The sequence below is a fragment of the Ursus maritimus genome, unplaced genomic scaffold (assembly GCF_017311325.1).
Source record: "Ursus maritimus isolate PB19 unplaced genomic scaffold, ASM1731132v1 scaffold_17, whole genome shotgun sequence".
NCBI lineage: Eukaryota > Metazoa > Chordata > Mammalia > Carnivora > Ursidae > Ursus > Ursus maritimus.
Genome location: NW_024424119.1, coordinates 629,372 through 649,520, shown reverse-complemented (window position 1 = coordinate 649,520; position 20,149 = coordinate 629,372). Strand labels below are relative to the sequence as shown.

Sequence of the window (20,149 nt, the reverse complement as noted above, 5' to 3'; positions counted from 1 at the left end):
AAACAAAACAAAACAACTCTCCTAAAATATCTGAGGAAATTGGTCTAAAGGTGAGGCTCTTTCAAGAGCAATAACCAAGAGACCTCCCCCTTCAGCTTTTTTTCATTTTTTAAAAGCCCTTTGAAAGAAAAAAAAAAAAGACATCATTAATACAAGATGATCATCTAATCAAGCTAATTCTTCCTGAGGGTATTAGAGACCACTTAAGGTATACAACAGAATTCTGACAGATGGTATAGCTTGGGACCAGGGTGGAGTTTATACCAAAAGTTAAATACCCATATACTATGCAAGTCTCTCTTTAGGCTTGTCTAACTCTAACAAGCTTAATAATTCCTCTTTTACAAGAAATGAAAAGCTCTGACAAGTTAACTTGCTCCAAGTGAAAGCTAATGAAATGTAAAGCTAGAATTTGCAGACATCAACCTTGAAGCTTATATTCTTGCCACTGTATTAGGAACCTGATGAGAAGATGACAAGATAGGTAAATAGGAACTTCAAAGGTTAAGGGATGAAATATGGTATTAAAAGATAAAATCAAAGATGAAACACAGTATATATTACTTAATTAATCCATGCATTAAATGGACACAAGTGCTTTTCTCCCTTAACAGTCACTGAAAGTTTAAAGACATACTTACAGGCAACATTAGCTAAAGCAAAAAAATTAATCAATGTTAAGGTCAATCATACTTGGGACAATAATCTGAGACTACTCTTTCATAGCAAATCAAAATGTAACGTTTTATGTAGCACTATGCAATTATATAGCAGACAATAGGGCATACAGTTGATACTGAAATAGGTAACAGAAACATAAGGCAATCTGAAAATACTCCATTGCATATTCATGACATGTAAGAGAATTTACTATCTCATAAAAGGCAGGACATTGAGTAAAACAACCTTAGACTTACAACTGTAAACAAATTCTGCATTTAGTTAACTACTCATGACAATGCATATAAACTGGGTGAGAAAAAATGCTTTTAAATTAAAAAGGATTTTGCACATTACATAGACATACTGAATTAGGTCAAATTTGAATGGGTCAAATGCATGCAAGAGATTAAAGATTCTTTGTAAAGCCTGGGTTTTGATTATGGTTAGGAGGATAATCCAACTTATATGAATAACAAAAAAACAGGATACTGCCAAGGTAATTTCTTTGATTTCATGGTAATCCAGTTGAAAATTAAAAACTGAATAAAGTTATGATATGCTATGATAAAAAACCCTGTGTAAAGTAGGTCTAGAGGGAACATATCTTAACATAATAAAGGCCTTAAATGAAAAACCCACAGCTAACATGTTACTTAATGGTAAAAAGCTGAGAACTTTTCCCCTAAGGTCAGGAATAAGACAAGAATGTCCGCTCTTGCCACTTTTATTCAACTTAGCATTGGAAGCCCTAGCTACAGCAATTAGACAAAATTAAAAGGCATCCAAATTGGTAAGAAAAAAGTAAAACTCTCATTATTTGCAGATGACATACTATATATAGAAAGCTTGAAAGACTCCACTAAGTAACGGTTAGAATCGATAAAAAAATTCACAGTAAAGTCGCAAGATACAAAAATCGGTGTACAGAAATCTGTTTCGTTTCTATACACTAATAATGAAGTGGCAGAAAAATTAAAACAATCCCATTTAACTAATTTAATTTAATCCCATTTAATTAAAACTGCACCAAAACCAGTAAAATTAACTAGGAATAAAGTTAGCCAAAAAGGTGATAGCCCTGTACTCTGAAAACCATTAACATTCCAGTGTAAGAAAATTAAAGATGACACAAAGAAATGGGAAGACATCCCATACTCATGGACTGGAAGAGTATCATTAAAATGTCTATACCACCCAAGGCAATCTACACATTCAATGTAATCCCTATCAAAATACCAACATAATTTTTCACAGAGCTAGAACAAATAATCCTAAAAATTTGTATGGAACCAAAAAGATCTCAAATAGGCAAAGCAATCTTGAAAACGAAAAAGTTCTATTACAAAGTGGCAGAATTAAAACAGTATGGTACTGACACAAAAACAGACCACAGATCAATGGAACAGAAAACCCAGAAATAAACCCACGATTATATGGTTAATTAATCCTCAACAAAGGAGGAATAAATACCCAAAGGAAAAAGATGTTCTCTTCAACAAATGGTGTTGAAGAACTGGACAGCCACATGGAAAATAAAACTGGACCACTTACTCTCACCGTACACAACAGTAAACTCAAAATGGATTTAAGACCTAACTAAATGTGAGACCTGAAGCCATCAAAAACCTAGAGGAGAGTACACGCAGTAATGTCTTTGACATCAGCTGTTGCAATCTCTTTCTAGACATGCCTCCTGAGGGAAACAAAAGCAATATAAACTATTGGGATTTTATCAAAATAAAAAGTTTCTGCACAGCAAAGGAAACAATCAACTCAAACGCAACCTACTGAATGGGAGAAGATATTTGCAAATGACATATGCAACAAAGGATTAGTATCCAAAATATATAAAGAACTGATACAATGCAATATCCAAAAATCTAATAATCCAGTTAAAAAATGGGCAGAAGACAGATGGCCAACAGACCCATGAAAAGATGCTCAACATCACTCATCATTAGGGAAATGCAAATCAAAACTACAAGGAGATACCACCTCACACCTGTCAGAATGGTTGAAATCGAAACCACAAGAAGCACCAAGTGTTGGTGAGGATGTGGAGAAAAAGGAACCCTCTTGCACTGCTGGTGGGAATGCAAACTGGTACAGCCACTGTGGAAAACAGTACAAGTTTCCTCAAAAAATTAAAAACAGAACTACCCTATGATCAAGTATTCACACTACTGGATATTTACCTGAACAATACAAAAACACTAATTTGAAAGGCTTTATGCACTTCTATGTTTATAGCAGCTTTACAATAGACAAGTTATATATAGAAGCAGCCCAAGTGTTCCTCGATAATGGATAAACGGATACACATACGTATGTATGTACACACACACACACACACACACACAGGAGTATTATTCAGCCATAAAAAAGGCTGAAATCTTGCCATTTGCAACAACATGGATAGAGCTAGAGTGTATTATGCTAAGTGAAATAAGCCAGTTAGAAAAAGAAATACCATATGATTCCACTCATGTGGAATTCAAGAAAATAAACAAAGGGAAAAAGAGAAACCATGAAACAGACTTATTGCACACCTGAAGCTAATATAACTATGTTAACTATACTGGAAGTAAAATAAAAACTTTAAATAGAAAAATCTAAATCTCTCTACATTTAATAAATAAATTGAATTCTTAAATAAAAACCATCCTACCACCACAGGGGGAGGGGGGGCTCACAGACAAGTTGTTTACTGCCTCTTTCTATCTAGAAAGAGGTAGTCTATCCTTAGTCAGCAGGTACCTCCCCCAAAGATGTCAAAACATAAAAGATACAGGAAAACATATTAATGGGGAAGGAGTGTCTGAGCTAAAGTTATGAGATAAAGTTAAAAACAAACACAATCACATAAATGTTAACTAAAGATCTGGATTTATTCATATAAAAAATATGGCCACATTTAGAGAAGAATCTTCCATAGCCAAGTAGGTAAGAGTTGGGGGGGGGGGGAAGGAAGTATGGGAGGCAAGGAGAAATCATTAAAAAATGAAATACCAATAAATACTGGAGAACTTACACTTACTCTATTGGGTATACTTCTAAGCATTTTATATGTTCCACTTAAAACACACCAGCTCTCTCATTTAAGAACTAGCTCCTAACTTAGGTCACACACACACACACACACACACACACACACACAGCCCCCAAAAACCCTACAGCAGCTCTGCAGATAAACCTAGGTTTAAGTTTGTGTTTATCATCTACTAGGTATATAACTGAACTTGAACAAATTATTTAACCTGTCTCAGCCTCAGCTTCTTTATAAAATAACATACTTTGCTGTGTATTAAGAGATTAGGTGACTAAAGCCCCATGATGTGCCAACCTGGCAAGTATAGGCACAAATGAAACAACAGTCTCCTTCCGCTAAGTATCAATATGCACAATTTTAAGACTCATTAAATCTCAGTACAATCTTAATACCATGGTCTTCTTAGTAAAGATATTAGCAATTCACTGTTACATATATTACCTCCTTTAATAACTACAATACAAAGTGCTTATTTTCCAATGAGGTACAAAAGGAAATACAGTGGTCCTCAGGAGATACACAGCTTAGCTAGATATCAGCTAAGCTGATAAAGATTTCTCTGACTTTGAACATGACTCTCATTTTATGTTTTTTCTAAAAATTTACAAATACAACACAATGTGGTTCCATTTACATAAAGTTCAGAAAGAAAATAAAGGATGCACACATAGGTTAAAGGTTATTAAGAGGTTGTTAAAGGGTAATGATAGGATCAAGTTAATCAAAAGTGAAGAAATGACTACTTAGAAATTTGGGTATCAGTTATAACTAGGGAGGAAGGAGTAATAATCAAGAGGGGGCCCATGGGAAGTTCCTGGGGTACTGCTTTTGTATTTCCTAATTTGTTGGTATTTACAGACATTGACTTGCTATTTCACTAAGCTCTACTTTTTTGTATTGTCTATTATGTTTCATATTCAAAAAGGTTCAAAATCAAACAGCACAGTTGCGCTGTATTACAAAAGATAGGAGATATTAAAATATCCATGACTTTTACTTAGTATTGAGAAGTTTCCCCTTTCCTTTATTTCCTGTAATGAACATCAGAATATATGTAAAAAGTTTAACTTATCTAAAAAAGTTAACTTATCTACACTCTAAAGCCTTATTATCCTCATTGTAGAGTTTAGGCCAAGATGACAGTCATTTCAACAGTAGGATCTATTGTGAGTTATTCAAAGCTTCCACATCCAAAAAACCAGAATTAAACTCTATTTAGATATCAGAAGTCCACTTTGTTTGAGAAAATTACCTCCCAGAGACCATGGAAACAGCTGTAGCCAAGGCTCCACAAAATCTTCCATAGGCTCTCTGAGTGTGGTATTTTCTTACAACATATGAAAAGATAACTGAACATTTGGTCAGTTTCAGACATCAAATAGGGCAAAACAAGAATGATGGTGGACAAGAACTTCAGTTTAAAATTCTGTTTTTTTAAATAAAATAAAAACAAATTAAATAAAATTAAAATTAAAAAACAAATAAAAAATAAATTTTAAATAAAAAAATGTTTAAATGTTTACCTATGCCAGTTTTGAGAAATACTGACTTGAAAATTCACTTTTTGTATCCACTTGCATGAGGTCCAAGGAAAATTTTAGGCAAAAAGGAAAAGCCCCAAATCTGTTTGCTCATCCATAAAGCAATTTTAATTATAGAAAGCCCTATGTCTATAAAAGGAGAATCTTTACAAAGCACAAGTGACATAAGCGGGAATTCAAGATAAAGGCCAAAAAAACCTCCCAATTTTAGTGATCTAGGAACAAATTAAATTTTGATATACTATTCATAGACTTGCTCAAAGGAAAATATTCAAAACAAATCATCTTAAAAGTAGCAGCTTCTAAGGGTTTTCAGGTTAGCCAAAGGTAAATTTTAATAATTTCTGTGAAAGCAGGGGACAATATCATTTGTTTATCCTTCCATCTCTAATAGCTAGTACAAATATATACGAGATAACCAAATATTCATCCAATGGACGAATTATCCAGAAATAAGCACTTCCATGCTAAAAAAAAAAAAAATCAGGGGCACCTGGGTGACTCAGTTGGTTAAGCATCTGCCTTTGGCTCAGGTCATGATCTCAGAGTCCTGGGACTGAGCCCCATGTTGGGCTCCCTGATCAGTGGGGATTCTGCTTCTCCCTTTGTGCGTTTGCACGCACACGCAACCAGGTGCTTGCTCACGCTTGCGCTCTCAAATAAAAACCAGTGAAAATTTCAAATACCTATGACAATTACTAAGCTTCATCAAAAAAACAAAAAACCCAAATCTGTTAGCCTCTTCAACTAATAAGTTAAATGCAGCTCTGATTAAACATTACAAACAACAGTATAGCCTTTTGTGAGTTTAAGTTCCAGATTTCATGTGTTTCTAAATGAGGAAAGGAAGACAATATAAAACTTATTATATCTGTACAAATGGGAAGAAGCGGAATTGGAATTTGAAAGCAAGTCTGATGACAAAGCTGAATTTCTTAACCTCTGTGCTATATATTAATACAAGTTATAAGGGTTCTTTAAAAAGCAAGGTATTAGAGAGGTGACTGGCCAAGTCAGTAAAGGAGGTGACTCTTGATCTTGGGGTTGTGAGTTCAAGCCCCACAATGGGTGTAGAGCTTACTTAAAATAAAACAGGGGTACTTGAGTGGCCCAGTTGGTTAAGCAGCCAACTCTTGATCTCAGGGTAGTGAGTTCAGGCCTGCATTGAGCTCCACGCTGGGTGTGGAGCCTACTTTAAAAAAAAAAAAAACCCAAACATATAACAAAAAACCACTCCTGTGTCCTATAAATAAAATCCTCTTTAAAAAGAAACAAAAGCAGGAGCGCCTGGGTGACAGTCAGTTAAGCATCTGCCCTTGGCTCAGGTCCTGATCCAGAGGTCCTGGGATCAAGCCCTGTGTCGAGCTCCCCGCTTATGCATGTTCTCTCACCCAAACATTTTTAAAAAGTTAGTACTTTATCTACTACTTCTAGTACCTAACACTGAAAAAAAGCACAGATCTGCTGAGAGAAGTAAGTTTCTCAAAATGCTCTTTTGAATTAGGTTGGAGATATGGCAGGGTACGGAGAAATATGCTCAACAGAATGTAATACAGTTGAGAGAGCACAAGCCCACAAGCAGGGGGTGGGGGAGAGGGAGAGAATCTCAAGCAGATTCTGCGCTGAGTGCAGAGCCAAATGCAGGGCCTGAGATCATGACCCTGAGCCAAAACCTAAAGTCAGACTGCTTAACTGACTGAGCCACCCAGGCACCCCTACTTAACTAGGCAGCCCTACTTAACAGAAAGAATTTAAGTTGACTAGAAATTCTTAACCTTAAGTTCAGACCTATGGATACCTATATAAACTGGCCCTCTTTGAAAACAAATTCATGCCTTCACTGCCCAAAACATATTAAGCCAAAAGCAGCAGCTTCTGAACTATTGCCCTTAACCAAATAGTTAAAATAATGTAAGCTTAATATACAGATGGCTATATACTTATTGATAAGGGATATATAGGAGTTCTTATACATACATACATATACTTCCTTAGTCTGTCAGCTGGGGGCCCTAAAAACAACGATACTCTAGTAGCAAAGAACATACCTAGACTCTAGATCTTGGTTTCTAATAGCATTCTCCAATTAAAAGAATCAAGGCTCCTTGAAGAAATGGTTGATTCCAGGACTGCGGCAAGAAATAACTAAGATGAGCCTGGTGCATCTTCTAGTTCCAGAAAGTGCTTCAACAAAAGCAACAAAACACCCCCACAATAATGGAGGTATATCAAAGGGACACAGAGGGGAAAATATCCCTACTGATGTGAATGACTAACTCAATAAATGGGGGAAAAGAGACAAGTCTCCCATGTAGAACTCCCAATACATTCTGTAGATAATCCACCCTCAAGAAGTGGAGTTTGTAACTAACCCACCTCCTTATCTGTGGGCAGCATATAGGGACTTCATCTCAAAGAATACAGTATGAAAAAGGGGTAGGGGAAGAGTAACTTCAGAGTGAAGGAACTTGACAAATGCTACCTCATCAGCCAGGTGATTACAGTTCACATCAACAGTATGGTAAGTTACTACTGATGTAAAAATCTAACCTATAATTAGCACATAGAATGTTGGTAGTTTGTACCCTAGATAGAATGTGATAAAAATAGCACTTTACCTCTGTGGTCTTCCTCCAAAAAATATGTAAATCCAGTCTAATGATGAGGAAAATAAGATGAATCCTAATAGAAGGGTACTTTACAAAATATCTGACCAGTACTCCTCGAAAATGTCAAGGTCTTCAAAAACAAAGTCAGTCTGAAAAACTGTCACAGCCAAGAGGAACCTAAGGAGATTCAACAACTATTTAGTATAGCACTAATGTAAATATAATGTGGCATCCTAGATGGGATTCTGGAATAGAAAAAGGATGTTAGATAAAAGCTAAGGAGATATGGTTCATTTATAACTAATGTATCATATTAATGTAAAATATTAGTTAACAAGGCAAACCAGAAGTGGGATATATGGAAACTCTGTAGTATCTACCCGATTATGCTATAAATCTAAAATTGTTCTAAAACAAGTTTATTTAGAAAACAGAGGGGCGCCTGGGTGGCTCAGTTGGTTAAGTGTCTGGCTTCGGCTCAGGTTATGATCCCAGAATCCTGGGATCAAGCCCCGCAGTGGGCTCCCTGCTCAGCAGGGAATCTACTTCTCCCTCTGTCCCTCAACCCACTCTTACATTCTCGCTCTCAAATAAAATCTTAAAAACAAACAAACAAAACAAAAAACACATAGAAAATACTGTTTACTCAGAGGGATGATATCAGTAGGTGCTGTAGACAATATGGAAATAGACATTAAGAATTCTAAATTCTGGGGCACCTGGGTGGCTCAGTCAATTAAGTGTCTACCTTTGGCTGAGGTCACAATCCTGGGGTTCTGGGATGCAGCCCCTCGTTGGGCTCCCTGCTTAGCAGGGAGCCTGCTTCTCCCTCTCCCTCTGCCCCCCACTCCCTGCTGTGCTTGCTCACGCTCTCTCAAATCTTAAAAAAAATTCTAAATTTTGAATACATAAAAAGCATTGTTTTAGTTGATAGAAGTCTTGCCCATGTCATGTAACTTTATTCCCAGACTCTACATTTTATTATAAAGTTTTTTCTTTTACTAAATGATTATAGCAAGGAAAGCTATTAGTATTTAAAGAACCACCTTACTGATTGCTTGTAACACTCTAATATGTTTATCTTCTTAGCTTTTCCAGATAGCCATAAATAATAACTTTGCATTCTCAATATTTACACTTTGTTGTTCTCCTGCCTATCTCCATGTAGAAAGATGTTAAGTAACAGCATTAACTGGCTTCCTCGTCTGACTCCTGTCTTTAATGGGAATGCTTCTGGCTTTTCCCCACCATTAAGCATGATGCTGGTACAGTTTAAAATATTTGTGTATTCCATCTGTTCTACTTACGAAGGATTTTTTTAAAAAATCAGAAATGCATCTCTTTTTTAGATTAGATCGTTTGGGTTTTTTTGGCTTATTACTATGATGAATTATATTAATATTACTATATTGGGGGTTGGGTAAAATGGACAAAGGGGGTCGACTGTGTGGTAACGGATGGTAACTAGACTTTATGGTGGTGATCACCTTGTAGTGTATCGAATTATAAAGCTGTAAACCTGAATTTTAGAAGGCAAATTATAAAGCTATATACCTGAAACATCTCTATATTTAAAAAAAAAAAATTCAAATAACGATCTAGCCCACTTCTTGACAAACCATCCTTTGTCAAGGTATTATTCTTTTAACATACAGCCATAATTTTATTTGCTAAATATAACTTCAGTTTTACATCAATATGTAGTGATACTAAAATATAACAAAAAGCACACCAATATCAGTGTTATATTAAATTTAAAAAGCAATGGGAAGCTTTCCTTTTTTTAAGTTGTGGGTCAATTTAGATAATTATATTATCTATTCTTTAGAGGTTTAAGGTAATTCATCAGTGTAGCCATCTAGGCCAGATACTTTTGAGATATAGCTCTTGGCCAGTTTTCTTAATTCTATACATAGGATTTGTTTCCATTTTTCCTTATATCAAAAATTATCTTTATTTGCATTTTCTTCACTAATTTACTTCAATTACTAGTTTTTAATTTTTAGCCTTAAAAATGCTCTGAAAAATTGAGGCTTGGTCCCAATTTGTCCCAACCGCTAAGAATTAAGAAAATACAATCTTAAGGATAGGAGAGGATGAAGCAAAACTGTCATTCAATTATTTCTACAAAATTTACTAGAATTTGAAAATGTTGGTAGATACAAGGGTCAATAAATGTATCAACTGCATTTCTATATGTAGGCAAACATCACGATTTTAAAAGATAACCATTTATAATAGTATTAAAAATGCAACCACTAGAAATAAGATATGTAAAGAAAACTGATAAAGCTATCAAAGATCTAAGTTAGTGGAGACATCTATCATGTCCATGAATGAAGGACTCAACATCATAAAGTTGTCAATTCTGCAAGCTATTTTATAGGTACAATCCCCATCAAATCCTGTATTACTTATCTGTAGAGTATGACAAGCTAATTCTAAAATTTTTACATGCAAGTGTTAAAAGCTGAACACCAAGACACCCTTAAATAGGAATAGATTTGGGAGATATGGGATAGGGAGATAACAGTCTACTAGGCTACATACAGTACTTACAAGAGCACAAACATAGGGATACACAAGCAGACCAACAGAACACAGTAGAGAGCAATTTGGCAGTATCCTGTGAGTGAACCGGCACTTCCATTTCTAGGTAAAAATTCCTAAAGAAATTCTAGAACAGTGCACCAGGATACACAAAGAAGGTTCAAAACAGGTGGAACTGGGAAAAGCCCAAATTTATCTATTAATCATTGACTGACTATATTATGGCATGTTAATAAAATGAAAATCAAAGCTGAGAAAAAATAGAATTCTGTTAGATAAACTTCAAATATAGGCAAGACAAAACATTTTTTAGAGATAACAAAAGTAGCAACACTAAAACAAAAAAGATCAGAATAATCGGAATTAGTTTACCTCTTAAAGGAGATATGTTCTAGTAGTGGCTTTAAAAAGGAACTGGCATTATTCTACTTAACCTCAGTGGAATTACACAGGTTTTTGCTTTGTATTTTTAGGCTGTACTTACATTTTATACATTTATCTACATATTGCACAATTTTTAAAGACTTAGAAGTTAAAGTATCAACAGCTCAGTCTTTACTTTCAAATGACAATCAATCTTCACTTATTTGCAACATCCTAAAGAGACATCTGTATTTTCACAACTATCAAGTCCAAAGAAGACAACATACCTTATATAGCCCAATGCCAGGATCAATAAGAAAATCACAAGTTGATGTAGACGGCTGACTAGAAGGTCCCACCCTTGGGGTTTTCTTTACTTTAGGTGGGCTATTAGAACAGGGTTTGGCCTGTACATCAATCTGTTTAGATGTGCTAGGAAGATCAGGGTCTGGGCGAACTAGTAGCTGAATTATGTCATTCAGTCCAACATCATAGTCAAATAAAGTATATCCATTTTCCAACTGGAAAAAAAGGATAAAAAAAGATTAAAATGCTTCTCTCAAAACTTGATCTTTCCACATCTTTAGTTACCCAAATTATTAAAACTCACAGCAATACAATTTAGTGATCCTGAAACCATTCCTATTACTTTATGGCCTCTGATGGCAGCAGCATCTCAAGACCTCGATAAATTCTTGACAATCATTCCATATTAGCTATCAGGAAAATGAATAGCCAATGAAACCAAACATATATCATTGCTTACATGACTTCAACATGTAGGCAGAAAAACCCCAAACTTCTCCCCAAGTCTTATTTAAATTAACAGTACCTGAATCCACTGTAAGAAAGGTGAATTTTGAAGGTGAGTGGTTTTATGACCTGTGCTCATGAAGACATTTAACAATTTTATGTTTCTGAAGCACTGTCAGCAATTTTTTTTTTTTTAAATCAAGCAGAAAAAAAATTAAAGCAGGAATTACAAGTGCTGGTCATGCTATTCCACTTGCCTGAAGTTCTCTAATTCTATCCATTTGTAAAGGTTGTCAAGTTGTATCATGAAAAGTCTTCCAGGATGAATAATGAATAAATTATCTTGCAACTTACCCATATTTTGGCAAGGTCTCTGCAATGGATTAAATTGTGACAACCCCTCCTCCCCATTATACTAAAGTCCTAATCCCAAATATCTCAGTATGTATTTGAAAACAGGGTCTTTATAGCAGTAATCAAGTTAAAATTAGGTCACATTGGGTGGGCCCTAATCCACTGTAATCGACATCCCTATGAAAAGTGTAAATTTGGACCACAGAAGATGTGAAGGCAGTCATGTGACTGGAGCATTGCATCTACAAACCAAGGAATTTACAAAGGATTCCTAGTAACACTAGAAGCTGAGGGAAACAAGGAAGGAGTCTCTATTAGAAACATCAGAGAGAACATGGCCCTGCTCATACTTTGAATTCAGACTCACAGCCTCTGGAAACAGGAGACAATAAATTTCTATTGTTTTAAGCCACCTAGGTTTTGGTGGCTTTGTTCCAGAAACCCTTGAAAACTAATAGTTTCCATTTTGTTTCTTTATAAAATTCAGTTGGCCATTTTACCATAATACAGTAAGAAAAACTCCTTGAAGATCAAAACTATCATTTCCCCAGAAACATCACCAATTTAACCACTGTTCATTTTTCCCCTCTTTGTATATAAAACCCGTCCTCGTCCTCAACTCCTTAACACAATAAGACCATATTTCCAAAGTCCACCAAAGGGAATGAATAAGTTTGTCCTTAAACGATAAACTTACAATATACTGGATAAATAATTTTAATTCAAGTGGTCCCAAAACACATCTAGCACAACCCTACATATTCTAGATATTCACAGTTTTTACTACAATAAGTGATTAAACAATTCACAAATTTCCCAGTGGGGATATTAGACACTATCTCATAGGTTGGTTCACATGCTTATTCCAAAAAAGCCTAAGGAGTTTCCCAAGTCAACAAGCAAATAAGCCCTTACAGGGATTAGAAATTGTTAATATTGCTTACCTTCTTTAAAAAAAAGAAAAAGAAAAAAAGAAACACAACTCCCACCTAATCTTCAACTCCCAGAGAAAAATTCAAGGAGCAAAAAAACTATACTAAACATATAACTAAACATTCACACCTTCATTTTGACATTCTCCAATACCCCTTTCTCCCCAAAAAGTAAGACATACCAATTCTGAATCAGTTGAAAAAGTACAACTTGATTAAACATACAACTGTTGCACATTATGAATGTCCAAGTAGAAGAAAAAACAAACTTTTAACAGTATAGAACTGCAAAACAAACAAAAAACCCAGTAACACAATATGCAATTAACTGGAAGGACATCTCCCAAAATGAAGAAAGCTGTGAAGATGGTAAAATAATTGGAAATTCAAAGTGCTTCCACAATTTTCCTTTGAAATCTGAGGCACAAGAGTCAGAGGGACAGCGGGGACATTCTTATACTCAAATCCCTCTGACAAGTTTCTACTAAGTGACTGGCCAAAATAATATAAGCTGCTTCAAATGGTACTTGGTTTGAAAGGAAGAGCAATGTCTTCAGTCAGGAAAACACTAAGCATATCAAGGCATGAGGTCCTATTGTAGACGTTAGGCCCACATTAACATATAACTTTTCCTTCAATTATTCATGCTTGTTAAAACAGCCACTTTTACCCAGAGTATCTACTTCTCCCCTAATTCATACGTATTCTTCCAGTTTTCATAAAATAGTGATTACTATCCATTGCGTAGTAACTTCCACACAGCTAGGCTTTTGTGAATGAATTGCTACTTGAAAACTAGTGAAGTTCTCCCAAATTTAATTGAAGTGTAGACTGGAAGTTATTGCCACTTATATTATACCCCAAGTGGAGAAGGGATTGAATCACTTAGAAATCACAAACACCCGTGAGTTTCAGGCATGTAACCATAGTCCATCAGTGTCTCATAGCTGAAAATGTTTGGGAACTGCCATCCTAGAACATGGGAGTGCAGTATTTAAAATACTAGAGGGGCAAGAATGGCCCTAGAGTGTTTATTTTTGGGGTGTTTTTTTTTTTTTTTTTTTTGGCCAGACTTCAGTCTTGCATGTATATGGGGTTGAAGTAAGAAATTCCAGGTAACAGGAAGAACTGCAACAGTGATGGGAAGTAAAACTAGGAAGGAAACACCAACTGGCAATAGCTGAGAAGGCAATGGGAGAGGTCATTCCCAAGGGGTTACTGATAACAATGCCCTCAACCTGCATCCCTTAACAACTTTCATGTATCTTTCATATCATATATATAATATAGATATGACACACACTTTCTCTCTCCCCTTTAAATAGGCAAATGCTTTTACTTTGTATTCCATGTAAAAATAAAGAATCCAGGGGCTTTTAAAAGGGTACTACTCAGTTTTCCTTCAGCTCTGGTTCATGTCCCACCTACAGTGGTATAAACAAAAGAATGAGGGGAAGTGACAGAATACTTTCAAAGTAGGAAAAGCTCTGGATTCTCAAAATATTTAGAGATCCATCAATGTAACTCTTCCTTAAAGACCTAATCCCCAGGATGCACGCTCAACCTCCCACAGTAATATCCAAGTGAGGTTACCCTACTCTAACCAGAACTTTTATAGCCCTGCAATTGCTGCCCTCTATCTTGACCCTCAAAAGTGGAGTCAATTACACAATTACTGTTTTTCAAATTTAATTTGCTAGAAATTACCTGGGGCCTTTGTTAAAAATTTGGATTCTACTTCAATAGGTGTGAGGCTCCCAGGTGAAGCTAATGCTGCAGGTCCTGCTGATTCAGGGACCATACCTTGAATAGTAAGAAATTAGGAGACTGACTATTCTTCAACATCCATTTTCAAACTCTGGTGGCCATCAGAATCTCCCATGGGGTCTTGTTAAATTCAACCACTTGCAATTCTGGGGTGGGTTGAGAACTTATAATTAATATCCACAAGTGATTCTGGTATATATCAAAGACTAAAAGCAACAAACCTAACATAAAAGGGGTGGGGAATAAAGGCAAAGGGTACCACCATTTACATCACAGATACTGTAAATTTGATTTATGACATTTTTCACTATGTGGTAGTAAAGGAGTGCCTTTTTCAAATAAGCACAAAGGCATTTTATAGGCTAGGGGCAGCCCTGTGATGCCAATCCAATAGTTGTCTGCTATAGACCTACTACTTTGTCCATGGACTGTGAACTCCAAAGAGTAAAAGAGAATGGAGGTAGTAACCACTGCCATGGCTGTTCCTCAGCTCACAAAGTAAACACAGCTGAAGCAGTGTCTTCCTTCTGTCTTCAGCTCAATGGGGCACCAAAGTTCCATTCCTCATCCTTACTGGTTTATAATTGAGCCGAAGAAATCAAAAGCGGTGAGTTATCAACTGTCCTGGGGGAAGAAGTACAAAAGGGTGATTATCCTCAACACTTTTTCCCTAAATCCGGAACAAGTTTCCTGGTTTACCGGAAGTCTACTTTGTTGACCTGAATTTAACTCAATTTCTACTTCTTCCTCAAGACAGCCAGGTGCCACGTTTTCTTTTAGTAGCATATTCGATAATTAGACTTTAGGAGTGTTTCCCAGAAAACACAATTCTCACGCTTCATTTCTATCTCTTGTAAAGTCAAAGTATCCCAGCAATTCATGTACTACTATATTCCTAGCTAGAAAATAAAATTCAGAAGACTTGATTACATAATTTTTATCTTTGACCAATAGATAAAAAGGTATCAGCAATACAAAGCTACATAGTGTTTAACACACATGATTTCAAAAGCAAAGTTTACAACTAAATTGAACACCTGTTTTTACAAGTCTAACAGTAAAGGATCAATATAAAACAGCGTCAGACACCTATCAAAGATGTTATCATTTATTTAACAACAAATTAAAATAAACCCTGACTCTTTCTCTCTCAGAGTATAATAATCTTGTTACTCTAACATTTCTGGGCAGTTTTTGAAGCTAAGCCTATGAAGGGAAGAAAAATATTCCTTTCAAATCCTTTGTGGCTATAGGAAAATGCTACTTCCACCAAATCAAAGAGTACATTTATTCCAAACCACAGAACTGAAGCCAAACTGTGGTCTATCCAACTGGAGAATGCCACCTTTCTAGTGGAGAAAAAAACGGAAAAACAAAACGAAACAAACTAACTAACAAAATTAGGTAGGCTTGGTCTCTAGGTATGGACCTGTCGGAGAGGAAAAATCTTCAATGGGCCAGAGCATGGCCATACCATACAACTACCAGAGACACCCACAGACACCCTCACTGCCAAAACCACTTTCAGCCTTCAAGTATGTACCGCTGGCTATGCTCCAGTTGCTGTTTTAAAAGCTTGTGTGAGGGGGACTACATCAGAAGGTGAGAAGCAAAAAGAGCAAAACAGTCTTTCATACTCCTTTCCATTCTGGGATTAACTCCCCTACCTTGCCTACACCTGGGAGTTTAAACCCGATGCCGAATTACATCAATAGCTCGCTCCTTCAGTCCAAGTCCCTAATCTTCAAGACAGATTCCAATTCTAGAAGAGAAGATGACGGAGGGGAGCCAGAAGTTTTGGAAACGCTTCGAATCTTTAGTGTGTTCAGACCCCTTCGCAGTTAAGAGTCAGAACTAGGGTTCCTGCCTAAGAGGAAGCGAGCTGTAAGTTTCCCCCCTCCTATTCGGAAGCCGGGAGCGCAGACGAGCCACGGAAGCAATGTGAGCCGTTAGCCGGGTCTGCGCTGCCGGGAGCCGGGGCTGTCGGCCCTCCCCACCAGCACTGTGGCATGGCCGCCAGAGCCCGCTGCCCTCCCCGCCTCCAGGGGCGCCGACCCCGCCGAGCGCGGGAAGCGAGGGAACCCAGGCACTCCGGCGGGCTGTACTGGCCCATTGAGAAAAGGGGGGGAGGCTGAGGTCTCCGCGCTCTGGGTGCCTCCGCCTCTGACCCTGCCAGCCGCACTTGCACTTTGGGGCTGATAGGGACCCCGCTGCGCCCCCTCGGCGGGCCCTGGGCCTGCACTCTGAGCCTCCCGGGCTGCCCACCCGAAGGGGAGCCAGGTGCTCTCTACGCGCGCGGCGGACCAAGCCCTCGGGCCCGCCCAGCCTACGCGTTCCGGCGGCGCCCTGTAGCCCTTTCCCCGGGCTTCCCGAGGGGTGCGGTGGGCACGCCTCACCTGCTTGCCCCGGTAGAAGAGGCGCTGGCACTCGGGCCGCACGTCGAACAGCGCCCACACCCGCTCGCGCAGCTCCTCAATTGTGGCTTTGCGAGACACGTCCTCAATGGTGCGCGTCTGGGAGCCGTCGATGGTGCGAACCTGAATCCACATCTTGGCGCCGGGAGAGGGGGCTGGCCCGGCTTTGTCTCCCCCTGCGTTCCGGACGCCGCGCCCCGCCCGGCCCGCTTCTCCAGCGGCTCCGGCTCTCCGCGGGCGGCAGGCGAGCGCGCACACAAATGAGGGAAACCGACCAGATGCCGGGACCCCACAGGAGGCGGCGACTCTTAACCCGCGCGCCTGCCCGGAGCTGAGAAGGAAAGGAAACCGGAACCAGACGCAGGGGCCGCCGCCACCGCAGCCCCCGCCTCACAAATAGGAAGAAGCCTTGTCTGCGCTGCACGGAGTGTTTACTTATAGAGCTCTAGCTCCCACATGGAGGTCACGGCGCCAACCCGGATCTCGCGAGATCGACGCCCGGCTCCGCCTTAAAGAGGAAGCAGCGGGGGGTGAGGGGGCGGGGAGGGAAGGCTACAGCCCCGAGAGAACTAAAATGGGCGGGTGCGGGGAGGGCGGGGTGGAGGGGCGGGGCTGCGGAGAGCCGTTACTCGCCCCTTCTCCAGCACCTGGGCCCTGGAAACGCCCTCTAGTCTGAAGGTTTCGCGCGGTTGCAAAGCCCACGCCACGGGTTCCCGTGTTAGTCCTGTGTTTGGGACCCAGGGCGCTAGCGACTCCTCAGGCCTAAGCGGATACGTTTCTGTGGTCTCAAAAACACATCCAAAATAAGCAACTCTGACGTGCACTTGTATGATCATGAAAATGGGGGTGCGGGCGGGTGCGGCCTAAATTTCTGAGAAAGCCCAGAAGGAACTGAGCCTGTTCTGCCGCGCTCAGCCGAACGCGGCCCGCCCCGCGGCCTGGCGGGACCTGCCGCCCGGGAAGGACCGAGGACGCTTCTGCTTCGGTAACTTCCTACCGGGCCCGAATTTCCCGCCGAGCCCGAATGCTGTCTTCGCGCGGAAACCTGCTTCCTGTGGTTTCCCGCGGCTGGGTCGAGGTGGAGGCTTCGGGTCCGCAGGCCGCTGGTCCCGCTGGTCCCGCTGGTATCGCCCTCTCTGACCCAAAGCTTTCACGCCTGGACCTTTGGCCACAGAGGTTTTGGTGTTGCCACCCGGAGGGCCGCTCGCCAGAATCGGACGTTTCTGTTTTCTGGACCTTGTTAGTGCGCCTTTGACCTAACGGATTGAAGGGGCATGGAGAACACTTACAAAGGATGCATAACTACACATGTCAGAAGAAAAAACTCCAAAGACCCCGCCAGGAATAAATGATCAGAAATAGGCCCAACACAGGATTACCTAACAGTGGGTTTATTTAAAATGAAAATGTCTTCGTAAGAAGGAAGAGAGCATGTGAAAGTAGAGATATATAAAGGGATATAGATATAAAATAATACATGTAACAAAATTTGTACTTTATACTTGCCAAAATCCACAACTTGAGTATTCAGACTGGTGCTAATTATTACCGTAGAGGTAGAGCAGCAATTTTGTAATAACCAATTAAAATAATTACAAGTCTGGCGAAGTCCGGAAGTAACATTAAAAAAAGGATGACCCAACATGGAAGAGACAGAAAACATGGAATACATACAAGTTTTTTGGGTCTCTGCCCTTGCTGAAAAATTCACATTCACTTATATTCTCTAAATATAATTCATCTTGTCTGCTCCTGATTTAAGTACAGCAAATATTGAATATTCATTACATGCGTAAATGAGATGATGGAGATATGTAAAGCACACTTCTAACCTGCCCCAATGAGGGATAGGTATTTGCTATTATAAGAATGTGCTCTACCCTTGTGAAGACATGTTAAGAGTTTCTTTAATTCCCTGCTACAGAGAATTTACAACCTAGTTCAGGTAAGATTTAGAAAAGATGAAAATACTAAAGAATTGTTGAGTACTAAGTAGTTTGTTGTCAGTTTAAACAGTAATTAGCAGTGAGAGAAGGGGGACCAGAATGATCTGGAAGTGTAAGGATAGGGGTACAACTTGACCTAAGTTAGATGGTATATTGTAATGGGGGCAGTATTTAAATGTTCAACTCATAGATTGAGAAAGATCTGAATTATAATCCCGGTTTTGATGTTTACTTCAAATGTGATCTTGGACCAGTTACCTGTTTTAATTTCCTCAGTGTAAAATGGTGTTCATAACATTTAATGAACGTATAGTGTTTAGCAGAGCACCCATCCCTTGGTAGTACACAATAAATTATTTTCATGCTATTATTACAGAGAGGATTTAGATAAGCAGAGAATGCCCAAAGAGAAGAGAATGGTTACCTACAAACAGAAGGTGTGCATTTTTACAGGTCAAAAGAGATTGCATATCAGAGAAAGGTTGACTAGATGGAGAAGGGTGGATGGTGAAGATTAGCATTCAAAGCAGATTTTGCAGGCAGCAGGGAGAAACTAAAATTTTAAGGAGTCCACTGATGTAATTAAATATGCATTTGGAAAGATAACAGAAGGAATTTTGAAGGATGCCTTAGGGAAAAGCTAAGGGACCAGTCAGAAAGTTTAGTGAAGAGGCAATTGTATCAATTTCAGTGAAAAATTGTGGCAGTGGATAAGAGAAGAAAAAGCAAATTCCAGAATATTCTAGAAAATCAAGCCTACCAGACTTGTAAAATGTGTGACTATGAGGGATGTGGAAATGTGAAATGCTGAGACAAATTCCTGGGTTTCTAGTTTGGGAGAAAAATGGGTATCTTGGGTAGATGGTGATGCTTTTAACTGAACTAGTTGGAGATGTATAACTGACCATTGGAAATATAAATCCAACGTTTTGAAGGGAAGTAGAAAAGTTCTGAAAGATGAACTAGTCAAGACTTTGTGTACTCACCCCCATGAGGGGATTTATCCTTGTTAATGTGGTGGAGAACTCTTGGGGGAAAACTGTGAAAATTGGTATCTACTTCGACTGTATAGGATTTGTGTTAATCTAGGCAATATAGATCCCAAAGGATTGGTAGGACAGGACTTAGAGGTGCGAGACCCAGAAAAAATATATTTGTCCTGTGGAGACCAAATTAATTACTTCCTGAAACATAAGCTTATGTGTGTA

At 38.8% G+C, this 20,149-nt stretch overlaps 1 protein-coding gene across 2 annotated transcripts in view; it reads right to left on the bottom strand.

Moving 5' to 3' along the window:
* The window catches only part of UHRF2 (ubiquitin like with PHD and ring finger domains 2), a 93,427-nt gene extending 75,957 nt beyond the window's left edge, over positions 1-17,470 (bottom strand). Inside the window, exons 1-2 of one of the 2 annotated variants that reach the window (XM_040631433.1) lie at positions 16,978-17,470; positions 11,063-11,296 (exon numbers count right to left, since the gene is read on the bottom strand). In XM_040631433.1, coding sequence (XP_040487367.1) covers positions 11,063-11,296; positions 16,978-17,130 — 387 coding nt within the window. In that variant the 5' untranslated portion in view covers positions 17,131-17,470. The remainder of the gene's footprint in view (positions 1-11,062; positions 11,297-16,977) is intronic. The other variant, XM_040631432.1, reaches the window with a different exon arrangement.
* Between the last annotated feature and the right edge of the window lie 2,679 nt (positions 17,471-20,149).